We start from the raw sequence: 19,549 nt of genomic DNA on the forward strand, positions 1-19,549 counted from the left end.
GTGGCATGAAAGCGGCTGAACTGCTAATAAATCTGTTGACAAGAGGAAAATAAAAAGCAGTTCCATCCCATGACAAGGGCTGGATGCAACGAAGATTAGGGTTGATGGGAACCAAAACTGGCTTGAAAAACTGCAGGGCTGCAGCTCGAGGACTGGCACAGACTTGTTCCAGCAAGGAAGAAGTATTATGTATTAGAGATTATTCCCCTTGTCCAGAAATAGAAAATTGAACTGCTCAACTCGTCATCTCCCACGTAAGCCTGTTTGACAGACACCGTGCCCCCACCCAGAACAGAAGGCAGCCAAAGCCACTGCTGGACTTTGCAAGCACTTAAATCCCTTTCTTCATTATTATTGCTTGCGTTATTCTTGCAGTGCTTGATCATCATTCCAGGTGCCGAGCAGCTTAGTGGAGCTGTGCAGAACACCAGGAGGACTGAGACCCAAAGGGGTCCATCCCATGGGGTGGGCACCCCAAGCTGTTGCTTGACCTGGGGGCCATGGCTGCCATCCACTCCATTACTCCCAAGCAGGATGTGTGCTTTCCATGGCTCTCCTCCTCTAAGCCCATTGGCACACATCAAACATCTCATGTTGGGGGGTTTGAGCAATAAAGCATTCCCCAAAGGCCATAAACCCAAGGTTCTGCCAAGGGAAAGGTGGAGATGCAACGTGCTTCCTGCTCTGCTGCACAAATCTTTACTTGGCAAAGCCCCTTTGAGCAGGAAATTCTGCACGTTCCATACCCCCCAGCTAGTACATGGGGCTTGAGAGGGGCTTCCCCACTAATTATTAATCATAGAATCATTAAGGCTGGAAAAGCCCTTCCAGATTCCCAACTTACCCCACCATGCCCATCACCACCACCCTCAGTGCCACATCCCCACTGCTCTGGAGCACCTCCAGGTGACCCCACTGCTCCCTGTGTGCAGTCTGTGCTGCCGCATCAATGCTATTTTGGAGAAGAAACGTTTCCCAATATCCAACCCAACCCTCCCACGCTGCAACTCACGGCCATCACTTCTCATCCTGCTCCCACTCAGCTAGTTGCCATTGCTCACAGCCCCATGCATCCAGCCTGGCCTTCAGTGCTTCCAGTGCAGGGGCATCATTCACAATCATTCACTAAAAAAATCCAACCCCTTGCTCATAAATGAGATCTCTTGGAGGGAAATCATGGCACGCAGCACTCAGTGCAGATTCCTGGTCATTCCACAGAGAAAGTGCGACCAATGCTGCAGAGGGGGAGCTACACCAGATACAAAGGCATGCACTGGTCCCTTTTCCCACTGCAGGGCAAAGAAGCCAGGAAAGCTTTGCATTTTCATGCAGCCCATAATCCATGGGTAAGCAGGTGCCTGCAGCACACCTCACACTTGGATTTGTTTGTGGCAAATCTAAGCAACACCACACAGGCATGGATGCAGGCGTCCTAAATGGATGCAATGGGAGATGACCATTTGCTCAAGAGAGACCCAAAACCTGCACCTCCATCACACCAAAAAACCACTCTGACATCTCCCATGCCCAAAACAGCCAACCACAAGGCTTTGCATCTCCATCTCCAGTCTGGACCCAAGAGAAGCAGCCCAAGCAGAGCTCTGTGGGAGCAGCCCAGTGCTGCACACAATGCACCAGCGGTTGTGCATCTGTGCCAGCACTGACCCTGCTGCTCTCAGCTCCTGTATGCAGGTGGGAAAAGGAAAATTAAAAAACAACCCCCCTCCCCACACACACATACATACAAAATGCAGTTCAGCCCCTTGGCAGTACAGTAAATCATAATGAAGCTGCAATCTCAGTGACTCACACCATGCAAGTAAGAACACGTCCCTCAGTCCCCAGGCGCAGAAGCCCCACGCTCAGCACCAAGGAGGGGCTCCTTGCCCTCATTCTTCCCAACCCACTGCCCTCTGAAGAGCCCTGCGGTGCCCATCGCTGCCCTGCACACCAGCTGTGTAGCACAGGGACTTATTCAATACATTTCTCCAGCTTCAGTCACGCTCATGATAAGGCAGTGGAGGCACAAAGCATGGTGGGAGACGGCTTAGTGCTCCTCTTGGAGCAAAAAGCAGCAATGAAAGCGCTACTCCATTTGAATTTTTTTTGGCTATTTCCAGCACGTCGATCGATAGAAATCTCAGCAGCAGCAGAGAGCTGCCCCCGACCCAGCTCCTGAAAAAGGACTGGTGCAGGAGGAGAAGCAAAGCAGCGCATTACTGATGGCACAAAACACCTTTTCCCTGCAAACTCCTGTTGCGGAGCCTCCAGAGCTCACACAGCAAACCCCGCGTGCTGTCACCTCCCCAACCCTGCTTTTAATTCTGTTTTTAGAGCTGATTTTTACAACCATTGAAGAGAGCAGGTAGGCTGCTCCCACCCCTAACGCCGTGGGGAAAGTCAGCAGTGAGCCTGCTTGGGTTTGGGCCACTCACAGCACCCCATGTTCGCAATGCTGCCCATGTGCTGGGAGCAGAGCTGTGCAGGGAGGGCTGCAGGAGGAGGCAGGGCAGAGAGATGCCATCCACAAACTGGTGGAGCAAGAACAGCACCCGAAGGCAACACGCCTCGGGCAAGCAGTGTGGTGTAAACATGCAGAATTGGAGATGCATGGAATAACAGAAACAGAACACACCTCCAAGGGAGCAGAGGTGGGTCCTAAAGCACCTTGCAATGGCACGTGGGCATTTTGGAGATGCCCAGGTCCGGGTTCCAGCGTGCAGAACTGCAGTGCTTTGGGATCCAACAAGGAGCCCCCACCAAGGAGGTCTGCAGAATGCACAGCACTTTGGACAAATTAAAGGCACTTGTTCCAAGTTTCCATCGCACACATGCAATAATAATAGTAATAAATCTGAAAGGCGTTGCTAGCTGGAGCAGCAGGATCAAAGCTGTGGGCAGCCAGGCTGCAGGGCAGCTCCCATAGGGCTGCAGAGCATCAAGTGGGCAGAGGACCCCAAGCATTTCCATAAAGAGCAATGGGCCCAACCACGGTCAGGGCTACAGGCTGAGGCTGAGAGCAGATGAGGACTAAAGGCAGCTGCAAATATTGACTCTGGTGTCAAAGCTTGGCTCAGGATCGATCCCATGTTGTCGGACAAGGCACTCAAAGAAGAGCACAAGAAAAGCACAGCTGCTGCCCAGCCAAGGGCACTGCAGCCATGCCACGTCAGCCAGAGCCCTGCAGCAACTACAGAGCAAAGAGCAACAGAAGGAAGAAGTTTCCACCACGCACGGTTTAGTTTCGAAACCAACCATTGAGTGCCAGTGTGTTTAAAGCCACGCAGAAGCACTGGCCGGCGCAGTTTGATTTTCCATGCTTTGCAGTCTATTACACTCTGAGATTCACCTGAGGCCCCAACTCGGATGAGGCATTTCTGCCTGCGTGGATGGAGCTTGCACTGCAGTTCATTTGGCATTCACACAGGCAGCAAAACCTTCATCCCTCTTAGCTCGGCTGAGCAGGCAGAGATGTAGCTTTGCATTTCAAAATGCACTTCTTCCATTCCCTCCTTGCATGGCAAGGGGTAAAGCAGCAATTCACCAGCCTGCCTTAGGGAAGGAAACTTTCCTCTGGAGGAGGGTTACCCTGCAGTCATCCTGCAGCCCTGGCCAGATGCTCATATATTATGTCCATCCCCAAATACTCCTTACCTTGGCAATTCCCACCTGCAAGAGGGAAAGGGGGAACAGGAGGCTGCTGGAGCACTGTGCCTGCAAAGCTCTGCCAGAGAGCAAGGAATCCGCCCGTGCTGGATGAGCAGCACAGGGGAATGTTTATAGCAGAAGAGAGCTTCCCTCCTCATCCAAAATCACTTAGGACTGTTATTTAAACATGGGGAGGGGGGAGTTGTTCTGGCAGCACACACAGATTTGGTTGGAGCGGCAGCTTAGTTTGTCAGGGCTTTTGCCTTCACATGAGCCTGCTTGGCTCCCCGACACGATGGGGAAATATGAAAAGGGCTTTAAGTCCTGTCCCAGGGTCCTATTGCACGCAAACAGTCACGGACCTTCCTTTCTAAGGTTTCCAATTTGCTAATTGAGACATTTCCTCATGGAAAAAGAATGTTCTGAAGGGAAGAACACTGCGCTGGCGCAGAGAGGGGGACACGGAGGTGAGGCACACCGCGGGGCTGTGTCACCAGCACAGGACTGGGAGGATCTGGGAAGGGCAGGTGGGAAACCTGCCCGGGAAGCAGCTCGTGGGAAACTCTCCATCTAGGAAGACAGATGCCTGGAGAGAAAGCTTTGTTCTTCCCTTTTCTAATCAACCCGGAGCGCAAGGAAGAAATCATCTCCATTTTTGCAAGTGATGGAAGTATTTCTTTTGCCCTCAGGAAACACGAGAGCAGAAAAATCGATGTTGTCTGAGGGATTAAAGAGGGAATGAGACAAGAAAAGCACTTGTGGGGCTGCACAAGCCCAGAACATCATGGGAGAAGGGACTGAGGAAGAAGTGCTGGAGAAAGGCTGCAACTGGAACACAACCGCAGGCACAGCCCCATTGCTGTGACCCCGGATGGGACCAGCTCTGTTGGTTTTTATATAAAGAAGAAAAGACAGAGAGAATTTACAGCATTTTGTAGACTCACAGCGGATGTGTGGGGGACAGAGAGGGATTTCTAACTTTATATAGGTCAAACATCATCCACACGGGTTCACATGGTATTCAGCCCCGGCACAGGCGCTGCATAGAAATGAAGCTTGGAGCACCCCAGAGGGCTGCCTGAAGTTTGCTCTCTGTGAGCACGGAGCAGGGATTCACTCTGGATCAATAGGAGGCACAGGGTGGAGTGAAGGGGGCTGGAAAACTACCGCTCCTTTCTGCAGCTTGTGGGTATGAGGATGGGGAATGCAGCATAGTGACACTGCTGGGACGGCACTGTGCTGGGGGTGGCACGCCCATTGCCAGGTGTCCCACTCCCTCAGCTCATCCCCATAGGGCTGGTGCTCCAGACCATTGCCTTTCTCTGGGCACACTCCAATGCCTCAGTATCTTTCTCGCAATGAGGATCCTCTGAGCTCCATCTCACCTCTCACCTAAGCATAAAGTTTGGCCGTGGGGAACCTACTGCTAAGCCAAATCCTTTTTCAGGCCAGTGACTCTAACAGAGCACTCCTATTTCCAAGCCATTTGCTGAGCATGGGTGCACTCCCCAATCTCTCCATCCACATCCAAGGAAGCTGATGAGCAGCAGAGCTTCTCACCAGCAAAGCAGCCCTGGAAACACATAACCTGGAGGAGCCCACGAGCTCCATCCCCCACCTCAGAGACACCACGCTGGTCCCCGCAGCACACCCCAGCCACCACAACCCCTTACCTTGAGCTTCTCAAAGCGATCGCTGAGCGATGCCACTTGATGATCCCGGTGCCTCCCCACCAGTTTACATAAGGCACAGATGAGCTGGTCGTCAGCCACGCAGTACATGTTCACCTTCTCATTCTCATGCTCCAGGCAGGTCAGACCACGGAAGTGTGCGTCGGGCACGGGTTCCACCAAGCGGTGGCTGGTGAAGGGCTTCTTGTTGGGGTGCGTGGCCCGCAGGCAGCGGTCGCAATAGGACACCTCGCAGGTGATGCACGTCTTGACAGCATCCCGCGGAGGGTCCTGCTCACAGAACTGGCAGGCAATCCTCTCGCCTCCCACCGACATGGTGGGGTTGGGGCGGTAGGGCCGATCGCGGCGGCTCTCGTTGGGGGAGTTGGGGCCGCTGAGTGACGCCTTCTGGAAGCGGTCGATGATGTTCTGCAGGGTCACATTCCTCTTGAGGCCCTCCAGGCCGCGGTGGTTGAGGGAGATGACATAGCGGCACGTGGGGCACTGGAAGGCGCTGAGGGGCTCGATGCTCTCACCGGAAGAGCAGCTGGACAGCAGGATGCGGTGGGCGCAGCTGAAGCACAGGCTGTGGGCGCAGGGTAGAAGCAGAGGGTCTTCGAATAACTCCAGGCAGATTGGGCAGGTCAATTCGGACTCCAGTGTTTCCATCTTTAGTTAAAACGATCCCAATCCAGTGTCAAAACCCCGGAAAGCTGGTCTGTGACCTGCCAGGGGGAGAGCAGAGTTGAAGGGTGAGAAACAAAGCTAGGCAGCTCCTTCCCAGCGAGAGGTCACCAACACCTGCTGGTGATGGAGGGAACCTGCACAGCTTTGTGGCTCCAAAAGAGCAGCGATGCACAGCACAGCTGCCTAGGGAGCATTGGGGTTACGCAGAGGTGTCAGTCTCATAGTTGTTCCTAGATAGCTGTGAAAGGATAAGACGTGATGGCATTAAGTTACAACAGGAGATGGTCAGGTTGGGTGTTAGGTAAGACTCCAAAGGGCAGTGATGCACAGCACGGCTGCCCAGTGATTGGTGGGGTCCCCATGAGGTGTCCCAGAGCTGTGGGGACGTGGCACTGAGGGACATGGGGATGGGCACAGTGGGGTGGGCTGGGGATCTGAAAAGGCTCTTCCAACCTGAATGATTCTGGGCACCCCAATGCTCCCCAGTTTGGCCCCCAGCTGGTACCAGTGTGAGGGAATTCTGTAGGATGGGAGATGCACTGGGAGCACAAGGAGGGGCCTCTCCAGCCAGGAAGGACGACTCGAACAGTGCAGCCAAGAACAAAAATGGGAGAAACCACATGATTCCATGCTGCTAAAAGCAAGCAACCAGGGGCCGTGCTGCTTTCCCATGCCTGCGAGGGCAAAGCCAGGCTATGAACACCTTCCCCGGTGGCTGCACATCCCCTCCTCATCCTGGTGAAGGACAAGAGGCAAATTGCAACCCAGGAACAGAGCAAAGTGGTTCCCGAAGTCTAACACTCCCAGCTGCCCACTTCTAGGAGCAGGGAAGGAAGAACAGCCAAATGACAGGCTGCACACTCCTGGCTCTCAGCTGTCCTCGAGCCAAAGATGCCCTAATCAGTTCCAGCTGGGGGAAAAGCAGCTCCAGGCTTGCACTGAGCTCCTTTCAAGCCACTGCCTGAGCGTCCCCAAAATGCAAGCTTGCACGTGGAAGAGAATAACAGCCCGCCGGGTGCTAACAAGAGAAACCGCATGCTTTCTTCCAGCTTCAGCACGGCTGTGTGCGGTAGCAAGGACTAATTAATGAGGAGGGGCACGGTGGTGGGCTTCCTCCGGGTCTGCTCTGTATTAGAGGCGAGCAGCCCGTGCCGCTGGTGAAACTGCAATCAATTAGCCAGCCCCGCTGCTTCCCTGCGGTGCAGGAACACGCAGGAGGAGCCTGCTCAGAATTAGCATGTGAGTGCACAGGCTCGGCACCAGCCCGGAAACATCTCCTGCAAATGAGAGGCAGCGTTTAATTAGGTGGGAAGAGGCTGGGGGAGCCCCGCACTGCGGCTGCTGGGGATGATCCACGGTGGAAAACGCAAACTGCGGCCAAGGATGCATAGAAAGGGAAGGATGGGGGTGGGGGGGGTCACTGAAATTTGTGGTACAGGGGACACCTGTGAGGTAATCTGCCCATGGGATGTCAGTGCTGGTACCCAAAGGGTGGGAGGTGTGTATGGAGTCCCAGAGCCACCCCTCCGGGAGCCCTCAATGGCTTCCAGCTTTTGCTTTCCAATTCAGTCCACAAGTTCAGGAAGAAAAATCCCGGAAGAAGCTGCATGTTGTGTCCCCTCTGCACCCATTGCTTGCCTTGTCTTTGCTCACCTCTACCCCAAGAAAGAAGGCAGACATCACCCAGGAGCTCACAGATCCCAGATGCAAACTGCAGAGGGCGCGCAGCATCTCTCACCTCTCTGCACCCCCTCCTGTTAACTCAGCTCTGCCTGCTCCCCAGCAGTAAACACCAATAGCACTCTGCCTGCCCTCCTTACCCCACACAGCTCGAGCTTCTCCTGCTCAGGGGGCTCATGACATTAAGTAATGGGACCTTCGTGTATCATAAATGCTGCAGCAATCTTATTGCAGGCTCCATAGTGCCACAAACCGCCCAGCAGACAGAGTTCACCCCGCTGCTTTGCTGCGATGCTCAGGGCAGAGCACAGCATCCTCTCCTCTGAGCTCCCTCCTTTGCTTTGGCCCTGTCGGCCATACACACGTTAACCTTTGTTTTCCTCCAGGACTGCATCTTTTAGCCAGCAAGGAGCCCTGCAGACCGTGCTGCCATGCAGAGTGGGTGCTGCACCTGCATGCATCAGGCGCTCCAGAGCCTTTCATGCCGCACGCTTTGATGTTCTCTTTGATGTCCTGGACGAGGAAGAAACCGATCAGATTAAAATCTGCTTTGTTGATAGTCATTAACTCCCTACAAATAAAAACAACTTGAGGAGGGAACGGGGCTTTACAAACAGCACCTCATTGTGCCCAAAGGTCAGCCAGGCCATAGGGGAGCGCCGGGCAGCTGGGCTGGGATGTAACTGCCTGCAAACAGCCCTGAAATGAAGCTGGAGAGAAAAGCAAATGGGCAGCATCTTCCCCATGCATGTTGGATGCTCAGCACTCTGTCACATAACCCCACGTGCTGCTCGGTGCATCCTCCCCTCTGCTTCCAAGCAGTCAGTCAGGGAAAGCATCAGCTCAGGGACAGGTGAAGTACAGCAGACCCCCACCTGCCCCATGTCTGCACTCTGCCTGTGCATCCCCAGCCTGCAGTCCAGCCCAGAGCATCACCAGCCCCATGGGATGCAGCAGGGAATCACATCGAGGATCACTAAGGCACCCCATCACCTCTGCCAGGTCCCCCCATTCACCCCACCATGGAGCTCTGCACACCCCTGGTGTTCCACACTGCAAAACCACTCTACTCCTCTCCAGGGCAGTTCTCCAGTGCTCACAGGTGGGGAGTGCAGCCCCTCCAGGCCCATCAACCACGACTTTCCCTTTTAATCCCTCCCTGCCTTACCCCCCCCTTTCCTTCTCTTCCTTCTTTTCTCCCCCCAAGGAAATAACTGCAGCCAGAAGGGCTGCGCCGCTTCCAAGAACGAGCCTTACAAAATACACTGCGTTGTTCCACCCTTATGACTAAAAAGAAAGAAAAAAAAAAATAAAAAGAATAAGTTATAAAAATATGGCAACCCTTTCCTTAATTGGCTCCATGACAGCAGCGTAGGGAAGGCAGGCAGCCACCGTCTTTGCGCTTTTCGTTGTCCTTGGGAAAAGGAGCTGGGAAGCAAACATAAGGAAAAGCAACACCCCCACCTGGCCCCATGGCCGCCCTCAGCCCCACATTCACTCCCAGCCCCACTCATCTACACTCTGGTGGCGCATCCCCCTCCTCCCAAATGCTGCTCCCAGCAATGCCAGGCCCTGCACCATCACCGCTGCTGGGGGTGCTGTGCTTCATTCCTCTGTCCCAGCAAAGGGAGTTTCCCAATTCACCAAGCCCACACAACACCTGGTGGCCAACATGATGGTGTTGGGGGGCTCATGGCCCCACTGCGTGTGACTTCCATTCTTTCCAGCCCCATAACAAATCTCTATTCATCAAGCAGCTCCATGAGTCAGCACCAGGTGCCAGCCCCATAGCGTGTGCTATTTGGGATCTGCGCAGAACCAACACCAGGTGCAGGCCCCATAGTGTGCTACTTGGGATCAGCACAGGCCCAGCCCCAGGTGCCAGCCTCATCATGCATTATTAGGGGTCTGTGCAGACCCAGCACCAGGTGCCAGCCCCATAGTGTGCTATTTGGGATCCACGCAGATCCTGCAAGCACCCAGGCCCAGTAGCCACAACAGATGGCCCACAGTCCCACCACCTTTCCCAAACCACTGCCCATCCTGGAGCCTTTTGCTCTCTTCCCCACCCCCACCCCATTCCCCTTCACAGCCCAGCACACCCAGCCACTCCGGGAGCCAAATCCCTCTGGCTCCCTCAGCACTTTAAAGATCAGCCTGGTGGAAACACCGTACCCCACCAGCAAGAAATCCACCCGCCCAGACCCCAGCACACAGAGCTGGTACAGAGGCATGGCACACAGCCCCGGGTGAGCAGTAACGTAGCTGTAGCTGTGCTGCAGCCTTGCAAGCAGCCAGAGAGCTCCAGCTCTGCAAGGACAAGGGGAGGGCACGGCTGCAAGCTCCCATCCCAGGGATGGATGCTGCATGGAGATGTGTGGGGTGCAGAGACACACAGCTGTGCAGCCGCCCCATGGAAGCTCAGCTCCCTTACTGAACTGGATGCAAAGCTCGGGGGTCCTGTGTGTCTCCCAGTACAGATGCTGTTTGCATCCAGCTGCTCCAAGCCAACACAGCACAGAGCCAGCCATGCTCCATAGGACCCTCAGACCCTGCACGCACTGAAGGAGCCTTCATTGTGGGACATCCTTAAGACAGAGTGCTCTTAAAGAGCATTAGCCACTGCCCTCGTGCCCTGCTAATTGGTGGCCACGTAACTCAGCCCCAAAACCACAACATCAGGACACGACAGATGCCACAGAGTCGGGAAGTCCAAAGGCCATTGTCCAGCTCTGTCTAAGTTTAGATATATCCGTGCTGCCTGCGTGGGGCTGCATTCCTGGCCAGGCGGGTAAGATAAACAGGGCTTCCTGCAGGAACTGAGGACAATGGGGAGCAATCAGCAGTAATCCCCCACAGGAGAACAATGCAGGTAGGAGATATTTTGGTCTCAGCTCAGGAAGAGGCACCCAGGGCCGGTGGAACAGAGCAGGGCTCAGCTCACAGCCCCATATGGGGGCAGCCCCACTGTGGGTTCAGGGGCTGCCATGAGGAGGACATTACTCAGCCACTGCCCATCCTTTGGGGGCTTGGTGGTATATCCAGGACAAAAGGGCAAACAAGTCACAGAGCAGGACAGCTCTTACCCTCATTGCATCTGGCAAGCAGTAATCCCACCCGCTCATCCCTGGGCTGCCAGGGGCCGCAGCATCCTCTACATCTGGTACCCCCCGTGAGAACACTCAGGGACTCGCTGCCTCCATGCAGCCTCTCAGGGAGGTTTTCTCCAGGAGAAATGAGGAAGGATGGAACAAGAGCACAAACAAGCCCTTCCTTATCAAGGAAACAAATTTCCCAGAGGCTCCAGGGCTATTAGTGACCCCAGGGGCATCAGCACGGAGGAAAAGAGGATGGCAGCCGCCAGGGCTGCTTGGCATACAGACCTTTCCTTGCTCCCCCCCATCCCTTCCCTGCAGCCAGGGAAAAGCTCCAAGCACAAAACAGAGCGGGTTCCTGGGAGGGGGAATGCAAACCAGGCAAGCAGGCACCCAGAGCCATGGCCAGGTCCCAGCATGCCTCAGCTGTACTGTGATGCAACGCGCAGCTGGGAGCCATCAGGGGAATGTACTGAGCAGAGGTAAAGGCCTGGGTCTGTGCATCCACCCTAAAAACACACAGCACCCATTGCTTGCTTTGCCATAGCTCTGTGATTTCAGGAGTCTGGGTATTTCCCTGAGGAGGGACACCATCACCACGAGCTCTCCCACCCCTAAACTCCATCAGATGGCAGCACCCAGGCATCAGCTCCAATGGGTCCCCACCCAGGGTAACCCACAGCAGTGCCTGACCCACCTCCAAGCTCTCTGCACCGTGGGATGCTGAGCTCCTGCCGTGCACACACAGATGTACATGTGCATGTTCCCTCTGCTCCCACGCAGACCCTGGGCCAGCTGATGCTTGTGACGTTCCAGCTCAGCTCCAGGAAGAGCTCAGCCTGAAGTTCATTTTTTCCCCCCACTTTGGTCAACCAAACTCAGAACTGAGTTTGTATATTCAAACGCCATTTAATTTCTAGGCCGTTCCCCCCAGCGCGTGGCTGGCGAAACAAGACCCAAACGACCAGAGCCAGCAATTAATTCCCCTGTGAGACAGAAATTCCAGCAATAAATAATGGTAATGGTATTCCGCAGAGGCACAGAGCCCCTTTCATTTCCCAACCCTGAGCCACGTCATGGGAAGCCGGCGAGTCGGGCTGCTCCTGGCAGACACCCCACGATGTGCTGCGCCGTGGGGCCTGCAGGAAGCATCTCCTGCACTGCTGTAATGCACCAGGCTCAGCCCCATTTGGTGCAGCCCCAGCTGTGCACCGGGCGATGCAGTGATGCTGGGGCATGGCTGGGGACAAGAGCTCTGAACGTACACGAGCATCGCAGGGAAAGGGATGTGGGCACAAGGAGGGGGCAGGAATGGGGCATCCCAGATGCTGGGTTTGCCTGATTGGGGAGGAACCCACAGATGGATGGACGGAGCCTCCAGGCTGCACAATGGGCCATTTCCTAAGAAAGGGCAGCGTGTCCAGCGGCACAAAGGGCACTTATTCTGCCAGCCAGCAGTGTGGGAGGAGAGCTGTCACAGCCCATTGGGGCCACCAGAAACCCCTCTTAAGCCCCAAACCCCACCACCCCACACTGCAGCCCTGTCCCAGCACATCCCAGAGTTGCCACGAGGACTGTGAGTGGGGGGGATGGAGGGCCCCCCCTCCGGGGCACAAAGCCATCACATTGCTGGAGGTGACAGCCAAGGGAGGCTCTCGCTGGCCTCCATGCAGTGCCCTCTACTTGGGAAAAGGCAAGCTGGGGGCAGGCCGTAGCCTGCATTATTTGGAGGGAGGAGAAATTTGGCAAGAGCTGGGCACGGAGTGCAGCACAGCGTTGGTTTGGGGGTTGTGGCATCTCCGGTGAGGCGGCACAGCTGTCACCCTGAGGTGTGACACGGCTCCGGGGTCAGGAGCTGACCCGAGAGGCTCAAAAAGAGAAACCCCCAACCCCTAAAACCCCACATTCCAACCACCCTCTGCCGTGCAGAAACCCACAGCGTGCTGGAGAACGCGCCCCCCGCCGCCCCCCACCACCAAAAGGAGAGATGACCCCGATACAAACCAACGCAAAGTCACCGACCCATCTCACGCGCTCCGGGGCCGATCCCATGCCGCCTGCCGGCACACGGACAGCAGCACACGGATCCGGAGCCGTACGCTCGGAGCTCCGGAACCACACCAGCACCTGCCCAAGCCAAGGCAGCTTCCTTCAGCCTTCCTCCTCATCGCTGCGTACTTCCCATGGGCGGCCTCGAGGAGCCCAAATCCCTTCGTGTCGGCCGAACCTCCCCCACCCCGAGCGTTCTGCGGCCGAGCGAGGAGCGCTCTTTAGAACGGAGGGGGGAAAACCCGAACCCGGAACGCAGCAAGGAGCACCTGCAGCCGCCCGGCAGCGCCTCCCGCATCTCACGCCCCGCACAAACCCCGCAGCGCTGCGGGACCCTCCGGGACGGGGGGTTGGGAGAGGGAAGAGGGCAGCGGGTTCGGGCACCGTACGGTGTTGGGGAGCGTCTTATAGAACTCGGCGCTGCCCTTCGGGACCGGCAGCACCGCACGGAGCTCAGCGCAGCGCCCGCGATGCCCGGTGCGCATTTCTCCGCGCTCCGCCGCGTTTTTGGGAGCCGGGAGAAGAGCTCCTTTCACCGTCCGCTTCCATTTCAACTTCAGCGGGTTGGGGGGCAGCGGATCTCACGGCCGAACCCCGCCGACCGGCTGCGGCAAAAACCGGCACCCCCCCACCCCAAAACATTACATTACATTAAAAAGGCAGCGGGACGGTTCCGGGGGAAAAGGGCCGGCACGGAAGCACGGAGCCGCCCGCCCTATAACCGGATGGCGGAGCCCCATAAATCCTACAGGAACCCCTAAAAAAAGCCCAGGGCGGGGCTGCAGCCCCCCCTAACCTCCTCTTTATTTCCCTGCGGTGCCCCCACGCGATCTCGGTGCCCCCCTTCCCCTTACCAGCGGGCTGCGGCAGCCTCCCCGCCGCTGCCCGGGCATCTTGGAGGCGGCGGCGGTGCGGGGGAGACGGCGGCGGCGCGGGCGGGCGGCGGCGGAGCTGCGGGGCGGGGGGGGAGGGAGAGGCGGGACCGAACTGCTGCCCGCCCCGCCGCCCCCCACCGCCCCGCCCGCTCCAGGTGAGGCCGAGCCGGGCCGGGCCCGACCGCCCCCGTAGGGCTGGGAAACGAAGGGGAGATCGCAGCAGCGGAGCCACCGCGCGCCCCATCCTCACCTTAAATCCCTCTCCAGCACCGCTCAGCGAGGACGGTTTTCCTGATTGCAGCCGAGCCACATCAGCCCTTATTGCATATATCCATGCAGAAAACAAGTGGCCCCGTCGCAGCCCTCCGCTCGCCCCCCAGACCATTTCCCTATGGGAGTGCTGCCTGGGCCCCGCGCTGAGCTGCCGGTGGCAGAGGTGACCCTGGGCCAGCAGGCACCGAGTGGCGCTGCGTGGAGCCGGCAGGGCAGCTCCGTGTCAACACAGCGACCGCTGCGGGGTGAGTCACATTCCGTAGGGATGAGGAGATCACCCCCGGCTGCCCCACGTCTGGATGTTTTGGAGTCACCCTTCCCATGTCGGTGCATTTGGGTCAGGAGGTTCCTTGCTTTTCACACCCAGCGTGTTGCTGGGAGCGGGGGGGTCCCGGTGTGCGTTAACATCCACATCCCACCAATGGGAAATGAAGGTGCTTCAGTCACACCGCGGGCCTGGGGAGCTCTGTGAGTAACTAACAGCTCTAAAGCACGACTCGCCCTCTGACATCTATTCTTATGGTGGAAAAAATATATATACATATAAAATCCTTTTAACATCTGAATCCCTCTTCCAGAGCAGCTCTAGTGATGAGCAGGGCCAGATGAATTCCCCTGATATCATCACCTTTTCTTCTTGTGTTTCGGTGGCTTCGTGCTTTCCACGTCTCCCCAGCACCTCCCTCACCTGCTGCCTGTCGCTCTCTCCTCCTTTGCCGCTGCTCGGGGACGGGCAGTGGATGCTTTGCACCACCTCATGTTGAGCTCTGGAATTTCACAGCCCGCTCCCAATTTCCTATGCTGAGCAAACCGTGGAACAGCCGGAACAGGCTGTGCTGGCTCAGCACCCATTGCCCAACACCTCTCTGGGGATCGGTGGTTTAGCCATGCGCTTCCATTTCACCATCAGCATCTGAAGCAGGTGTACATCCCTGTGCACAGCTCTTGCAGGAGTGGCAATGGGCTGCGTTGGCAGCACTGTGCCTGTGTGTAACCCCATCCTGCTGTCTTCCACAGGAGGGAAATGCTCGCCTCTGCTGGGAGCTGGCATGGGATGTGGCTTTCAGAGAGCCTGCAGCCCCCTGAGGGAGCAGCATGCAGTGCTATGTCTGATGGAGGGCTGTAATGCCCTCAAGACCCCTCCCAGCGTACCCACACTCCCCAGCCCTGCGCTCCTGCAGGATGCTGCAGGGCAATCTCTGTGCCTTGCCAAAGAGAAACTGGCTTGCAGCAGCCACAACAGCCCCACGAGACCTACCCTGACCTTACAGAAACATTCCCACCCTTCCCAGCTCACTCAGAACAGCCCTTTTGCATTTACTCACATCTCCCACTGGTTTCAACCTCAGGTACCAGCAGGTAAAGCACACCCAGCTGTTAATAATGGAACAAATCACACATGTATTCAGTAAGACCTGAGTCTGACTTAGAATGAAATCAGTAACATTGCTCCCAGAGTGCTGAAGACCTGCACTTTTCTCCCATCACCTACAGACCTCAAAATACTTAAACCCTTCTTTCCTTCCCTGCCCTCCTCTCTTCCTTCCTTCTTTCATCTCTCCCTAACACAGAGCACGTGCTGCTCATTACAAGAGCAATTAACTCTTCCATCCAAGGGATGCTGTGGGTCTCCACACCACCATCCTTCAGCATCCCAGCACTGGGCAGAGGGCAGTGGAAGGGCTGCAGTGGGCATCTGAGTTGCTCTGAGCTGCTGGGAAGAAACCGCCCCACATTCCCCACACTACAGGCTGTGCTGCAGCCCTGCCCCACTGCAGCCCTGCCCCACTGCTGGGGTCTGGCCCCATCGCTCCTCCTGAGTCACAGCGATGAGACCCATGGAGTTCCTGTGGGTTTGGGGTGTCTCTTTCTTTCTTTCTTCCTTTTTTCTTAATTAAAATAAAATAATAATTGTCAAATAACTTCTGTGGATAATTACGGGCTTCTTGCTCACTTATTGGAGCCGGGCTGTAATTATCTGTGATGCAGGTGATTTGCAGCATGGATCATGTGGTGCTGAGTGGGTCAGAGGAGCACAGGGATACCGAGATCACAATTAGGATTTTAAAGCATGTTTTCCAGGGCTGCCCTGAACTCAACACAAGGGTTTGCTCCATGTTCTGCAAGAGCACAGTGCAGTGCAGGGATGCTGATGGCAAAAGGAACAGCCCTCTCTGCAGCTCCACTGTGACCCCGGGATGCCCAAGTGCCACCGACCGCATAGCAGAGCTGCAGTTCTCCAGCAAACATGGGGAAACTGAGTCCTGATGGGGTGCCAAAGTGCTCCCCACTCCCTACCCAGGAGTCTGGTGGCATTTGTGTCCCCATACAGCCACCCGCTGGTGGCATTGCTGCTGGCACTGGTGGAGACAGAGCTCAGCCCGCATGAGATGATGCATACAGGGGTATTTTGGGTCCCCCCTCATGTTGGGGTGGGCAATGCTGTCTCCATGGCTGCCCATCAGCATGGTAGTGTGCTTGCAGGACTTTCTCACACCCTCAATCTGCAGCATCAAAGCTGGTTTGAAGCCTTATCTTCTTTCCCTGCACCCCGTGGGCGAGGCAGGCATCCCATGAACCCCAACCAAAGTGCTTTGGGGGAACTGCAATGGGGCTGGACAGTATGGTCTGGGGTGAGCTTTGTGCTGCTCCAACCCATTCCCAAGCCCAGAAACCGACCTCACCCCATAGCCCACGGGAGTTTCACTGCCTGGAAACTGTCTGTGGGACCACATCAGTCTGCTTCTTCTGGCTCCCATCAGTGCCCAACAAGGAGCTTTAACATCCTGAGGCACCAAAATCCTCAGCATCCCAGAGTGCCCTGAGGAGCCCAATGCCTGCAGGAAGACGGATCACTGCTGCAAGAGGAAGGATCCTCCCTTTATGGGAAACACAATGAGGAAGAAGCGATGCTAGGAGCTCGTTGTAATTCCCTTTGCATAGCAATATCTGGAGTTGGGGCGTCTTTCCCTACAGTGCTGCTTCTGGCTGTATGCTGCTGGGAGACAGAAGGATGCTGGCAGCACGGCCAGCTCCTCCTGCATCCCAAAAGGAACCCGAGTCCCAAACACCTCCATGCACCCAGAGCAGCTCAGCCGTCCAGCTCCATCCCATTGCTGTCTGTGGGAACTTCATTCCCAACCTAAAAGAGAGCCAAACGAGGCCAACACCAACAGCACTCCAACACCCCACCCAGAAAAGTCTTTGGGCTCCTCCAGGGTGAAATCTGAGCTGGAGCCATTAGCAATCAGCAGCACTTTCCATGCCAATTAGTGCAGCCTGTGGGTGCTGCGGCAGGGCTGGCACCCGGCACACAGACGCCTGCTGGAGCACTCCCTGCAAACTCCGTTTCCAATGGGTGCCATGTTGGAGCAGGGAAGTGCTCTTCTACTCACGTTTTGCAGTGCTGGAGCATCTTGCTTTCTGCTTTAGGCTTCATTCAAACGCATCTCACCCCTGTGCACCATGGATGTGCACCATGGCTGTGCACACTGTGTGCCTGCAGCTGCCAGCACCTGCTTGGCACTGCCCCCAGTTAGCAACCACATGGTTGTGCTTCATACTTGCAGCTCTCAAACATTCTGCCCAGTGCCCAGCATCAACCTCAAGCTGGTCAGCCAGAGGGCAACGTGTGTGCTGGTTATTAGTGACTGCCTGTGAGTGCTAATTGATTCACCTGGCAAATTGCAGGTTAGAAAAAGAAGATCCTTTCCAACTCTAATAAGAATCACAGAATCACAGAATCACAGAATTGTAGGGGTTGGAAGGGACCTCTAGAGATCATCGAGTCCAACCCCCCTGCCAAAGCAGGCTCCCTACACCATGTCACACAGGTCGGCGTCCAGTCGGGTCTTGAATATCTCCAGAGAAGGAGACTCCACCACCTCCCTGGGCAGCCTGTTCCAGTGCTCCGTCACCCTCACTGTAAAGAAGTTCTTGTGCACATTCGTGCGGAACTTCCTATGCTGTACTTTCATCCCATTACCCCCAGTCTTGTCCCCGCGCACTACTGAAAAGAGACCAGCCTCACCACTATGGCCCCCACACCTCAGGTACTTATAAACCTGGATCAAGTCCCCTCTCAGCCTTCTTTTCTCAAGGCTAAACAGACCCAGTTCCCTAAGTCTCTCCTCATAGGGGAGATGCTCCAGTCCCTTAAACATCTTAGTAGCCCTCTGCTGAACTCTCTCCAGGAGATCCATGTTTCTCTTGTACTGGGAGCCCAGACCTGGACACTGTTCTCCAGGTGCAGCCTCACCAGTGCCGAGTAGAGGGGGAGGATCACCTCCTTCGACTGCTGGACACGCTCTTTTAATACACCCAAGTATGCCATTGGCTTTTTTGGCTACAAAGGGCACACTGCTGGCTCATGGTCAATCTGTCGTCCACCAGGAGCCCAGGGTCCCTCTCAAGCAGAGCTCCTGCTGCCAGCAGGTCTTACCCCCAGCTCTGTACTGGTGCATGCAATTATTTCTACCCAGGTGGGGCAAGACTCTACACTTGCTTTTTGTTAAACCTCATCCGGTTTCTTACTGCCCAGCTCTCCAGCCTGTCCAGGTCTCGCTGAATGGCAGCACAGCCTTCAGGCGTGTCAGCCAATCTCCCAACTTCGTGTTCATTCAGCAAACTGCTGAGGGTGGTCACTATCCCCTCATCAAGGTCGTTGATGAAGAATGTTGAACAAGACCAGACCCAGCACAGACCCCTGGGGGATGCAGCTAAGTTAACGGCCTCCAGCCAGACACCGCACTCCAATCGACAACCCCTCTGCACTCTGCCAGTTCAGCCATTCTCGGACCCACTTTCAACCGTCCACTCCATCTATCCCATACTTTCCTCATGCTTGTTTATAAGGATGTCATGGGGGACAGTATCAAATAGCCTTACTGAAATCAAAGGCTAGACTACATCTACTGCCCCTCCCTGTCCACCCAGCTAGTGACATCTTCATGAAAAGCGCCACCAGGTTGGTCGAGCACAACCTCCCCTTGGTAACCCATGCTGGGTACTCCTGATAACCTCCTTATCACCCAGCTGTCTGGAGATGGCATCCAGCACAAGTGTTCCATCACTTCCCTGGGACAGAGGTGAGGCGACTGGCCTATAGTTACCCGGGTCTTCCTTCTTGCCCTTTTTGAAGACTGGAGTGACATGGCCGTCCTCCAGTCTTCAGCGCACCTCCCCAGTTCTCCAAGACCTCTGAAAGATTACAGAGAGCAGCCTCAGCAACGACCTCCGCCAGCTCTCTCAGCACCCGCGGATGCACCCCATCAGGTTCCCATGGATTTTATGGACCTTAATGCTTTTCCTAGGCACTCACGGACCACCTCTTCCCTGACTAAAGGGAAATCTCCCATTCCCCGGACTCTCTCATCAACCCTCCAGGGTCCGGGATTCCTGAGGGAGAGCCCTTGCACTAAAACAGAAGCAAAGAAGGCATTCAGTATTTCCGCCTTCTCAGCATCCCCTGTTACCAGAGCGCCCCCCTCACTTAGTATGGGGGCCCACATTCTCCCTAGCCTTCCTTTTGCTGTTAACGTATTTAAAAAAGCTTTTTTAATTATCCTTTATC

The 19,549-nt window shown here is 55.7% G+C and overlaps 1 protein-coding gene across 4 annotated transcripts in view; it reads right to left on the minus strand.

Moving 5' to 3' along the window:
- MID2 (midline 2) overlaps positions 1-14,168 on the minus strand; it is a 47,091-nt gene extending 32,923 nt beyond the window's left edge. The window contains exons 1-2 of one of the 4 annotated variants that reach the window (XM_015860187.2): positions 13,955-14,168; positions 5,322-6,043 (exon numbers count right to left, since the gene is read on the minus strand). In XM_015860187.2, the coding sequence (XP_015715673.1) occupies positions 5,322-5,987 (666 nt within the window). In that variant the 5' untranslated portion in view covers positions 5,988-6,043; positions 13,955-14,168. Of the gene's footprint in view, positions 1-5,321; positions 6,044-12,784; positions 13,081-13,683; positions 13,789-13,954 lie in introns of those variants that run through there. The other 3 variants (XM_015860186.1, XM_015860189.2, XM_015860188.2) reach the window with 3 other exon arrangements.
- Positions 14,169-19,549: the final 5,381 nt, after the last annotated feature.

This window comes from Coturnix japonica, chromosome 4, assembly GCF_001577835.2.
Source record: "Coturnix japonica isolate 7356 chromosome 4, Coturnix japonica 2.1, whole genome shotgun sequence".
NCBI classification, from domain to species: domain Eukaryota; kingdom Metazoa; phylum Chordata; class Aves; order Galliformes; family Phasianidae; genus Coturnix; species Coturnix japonica.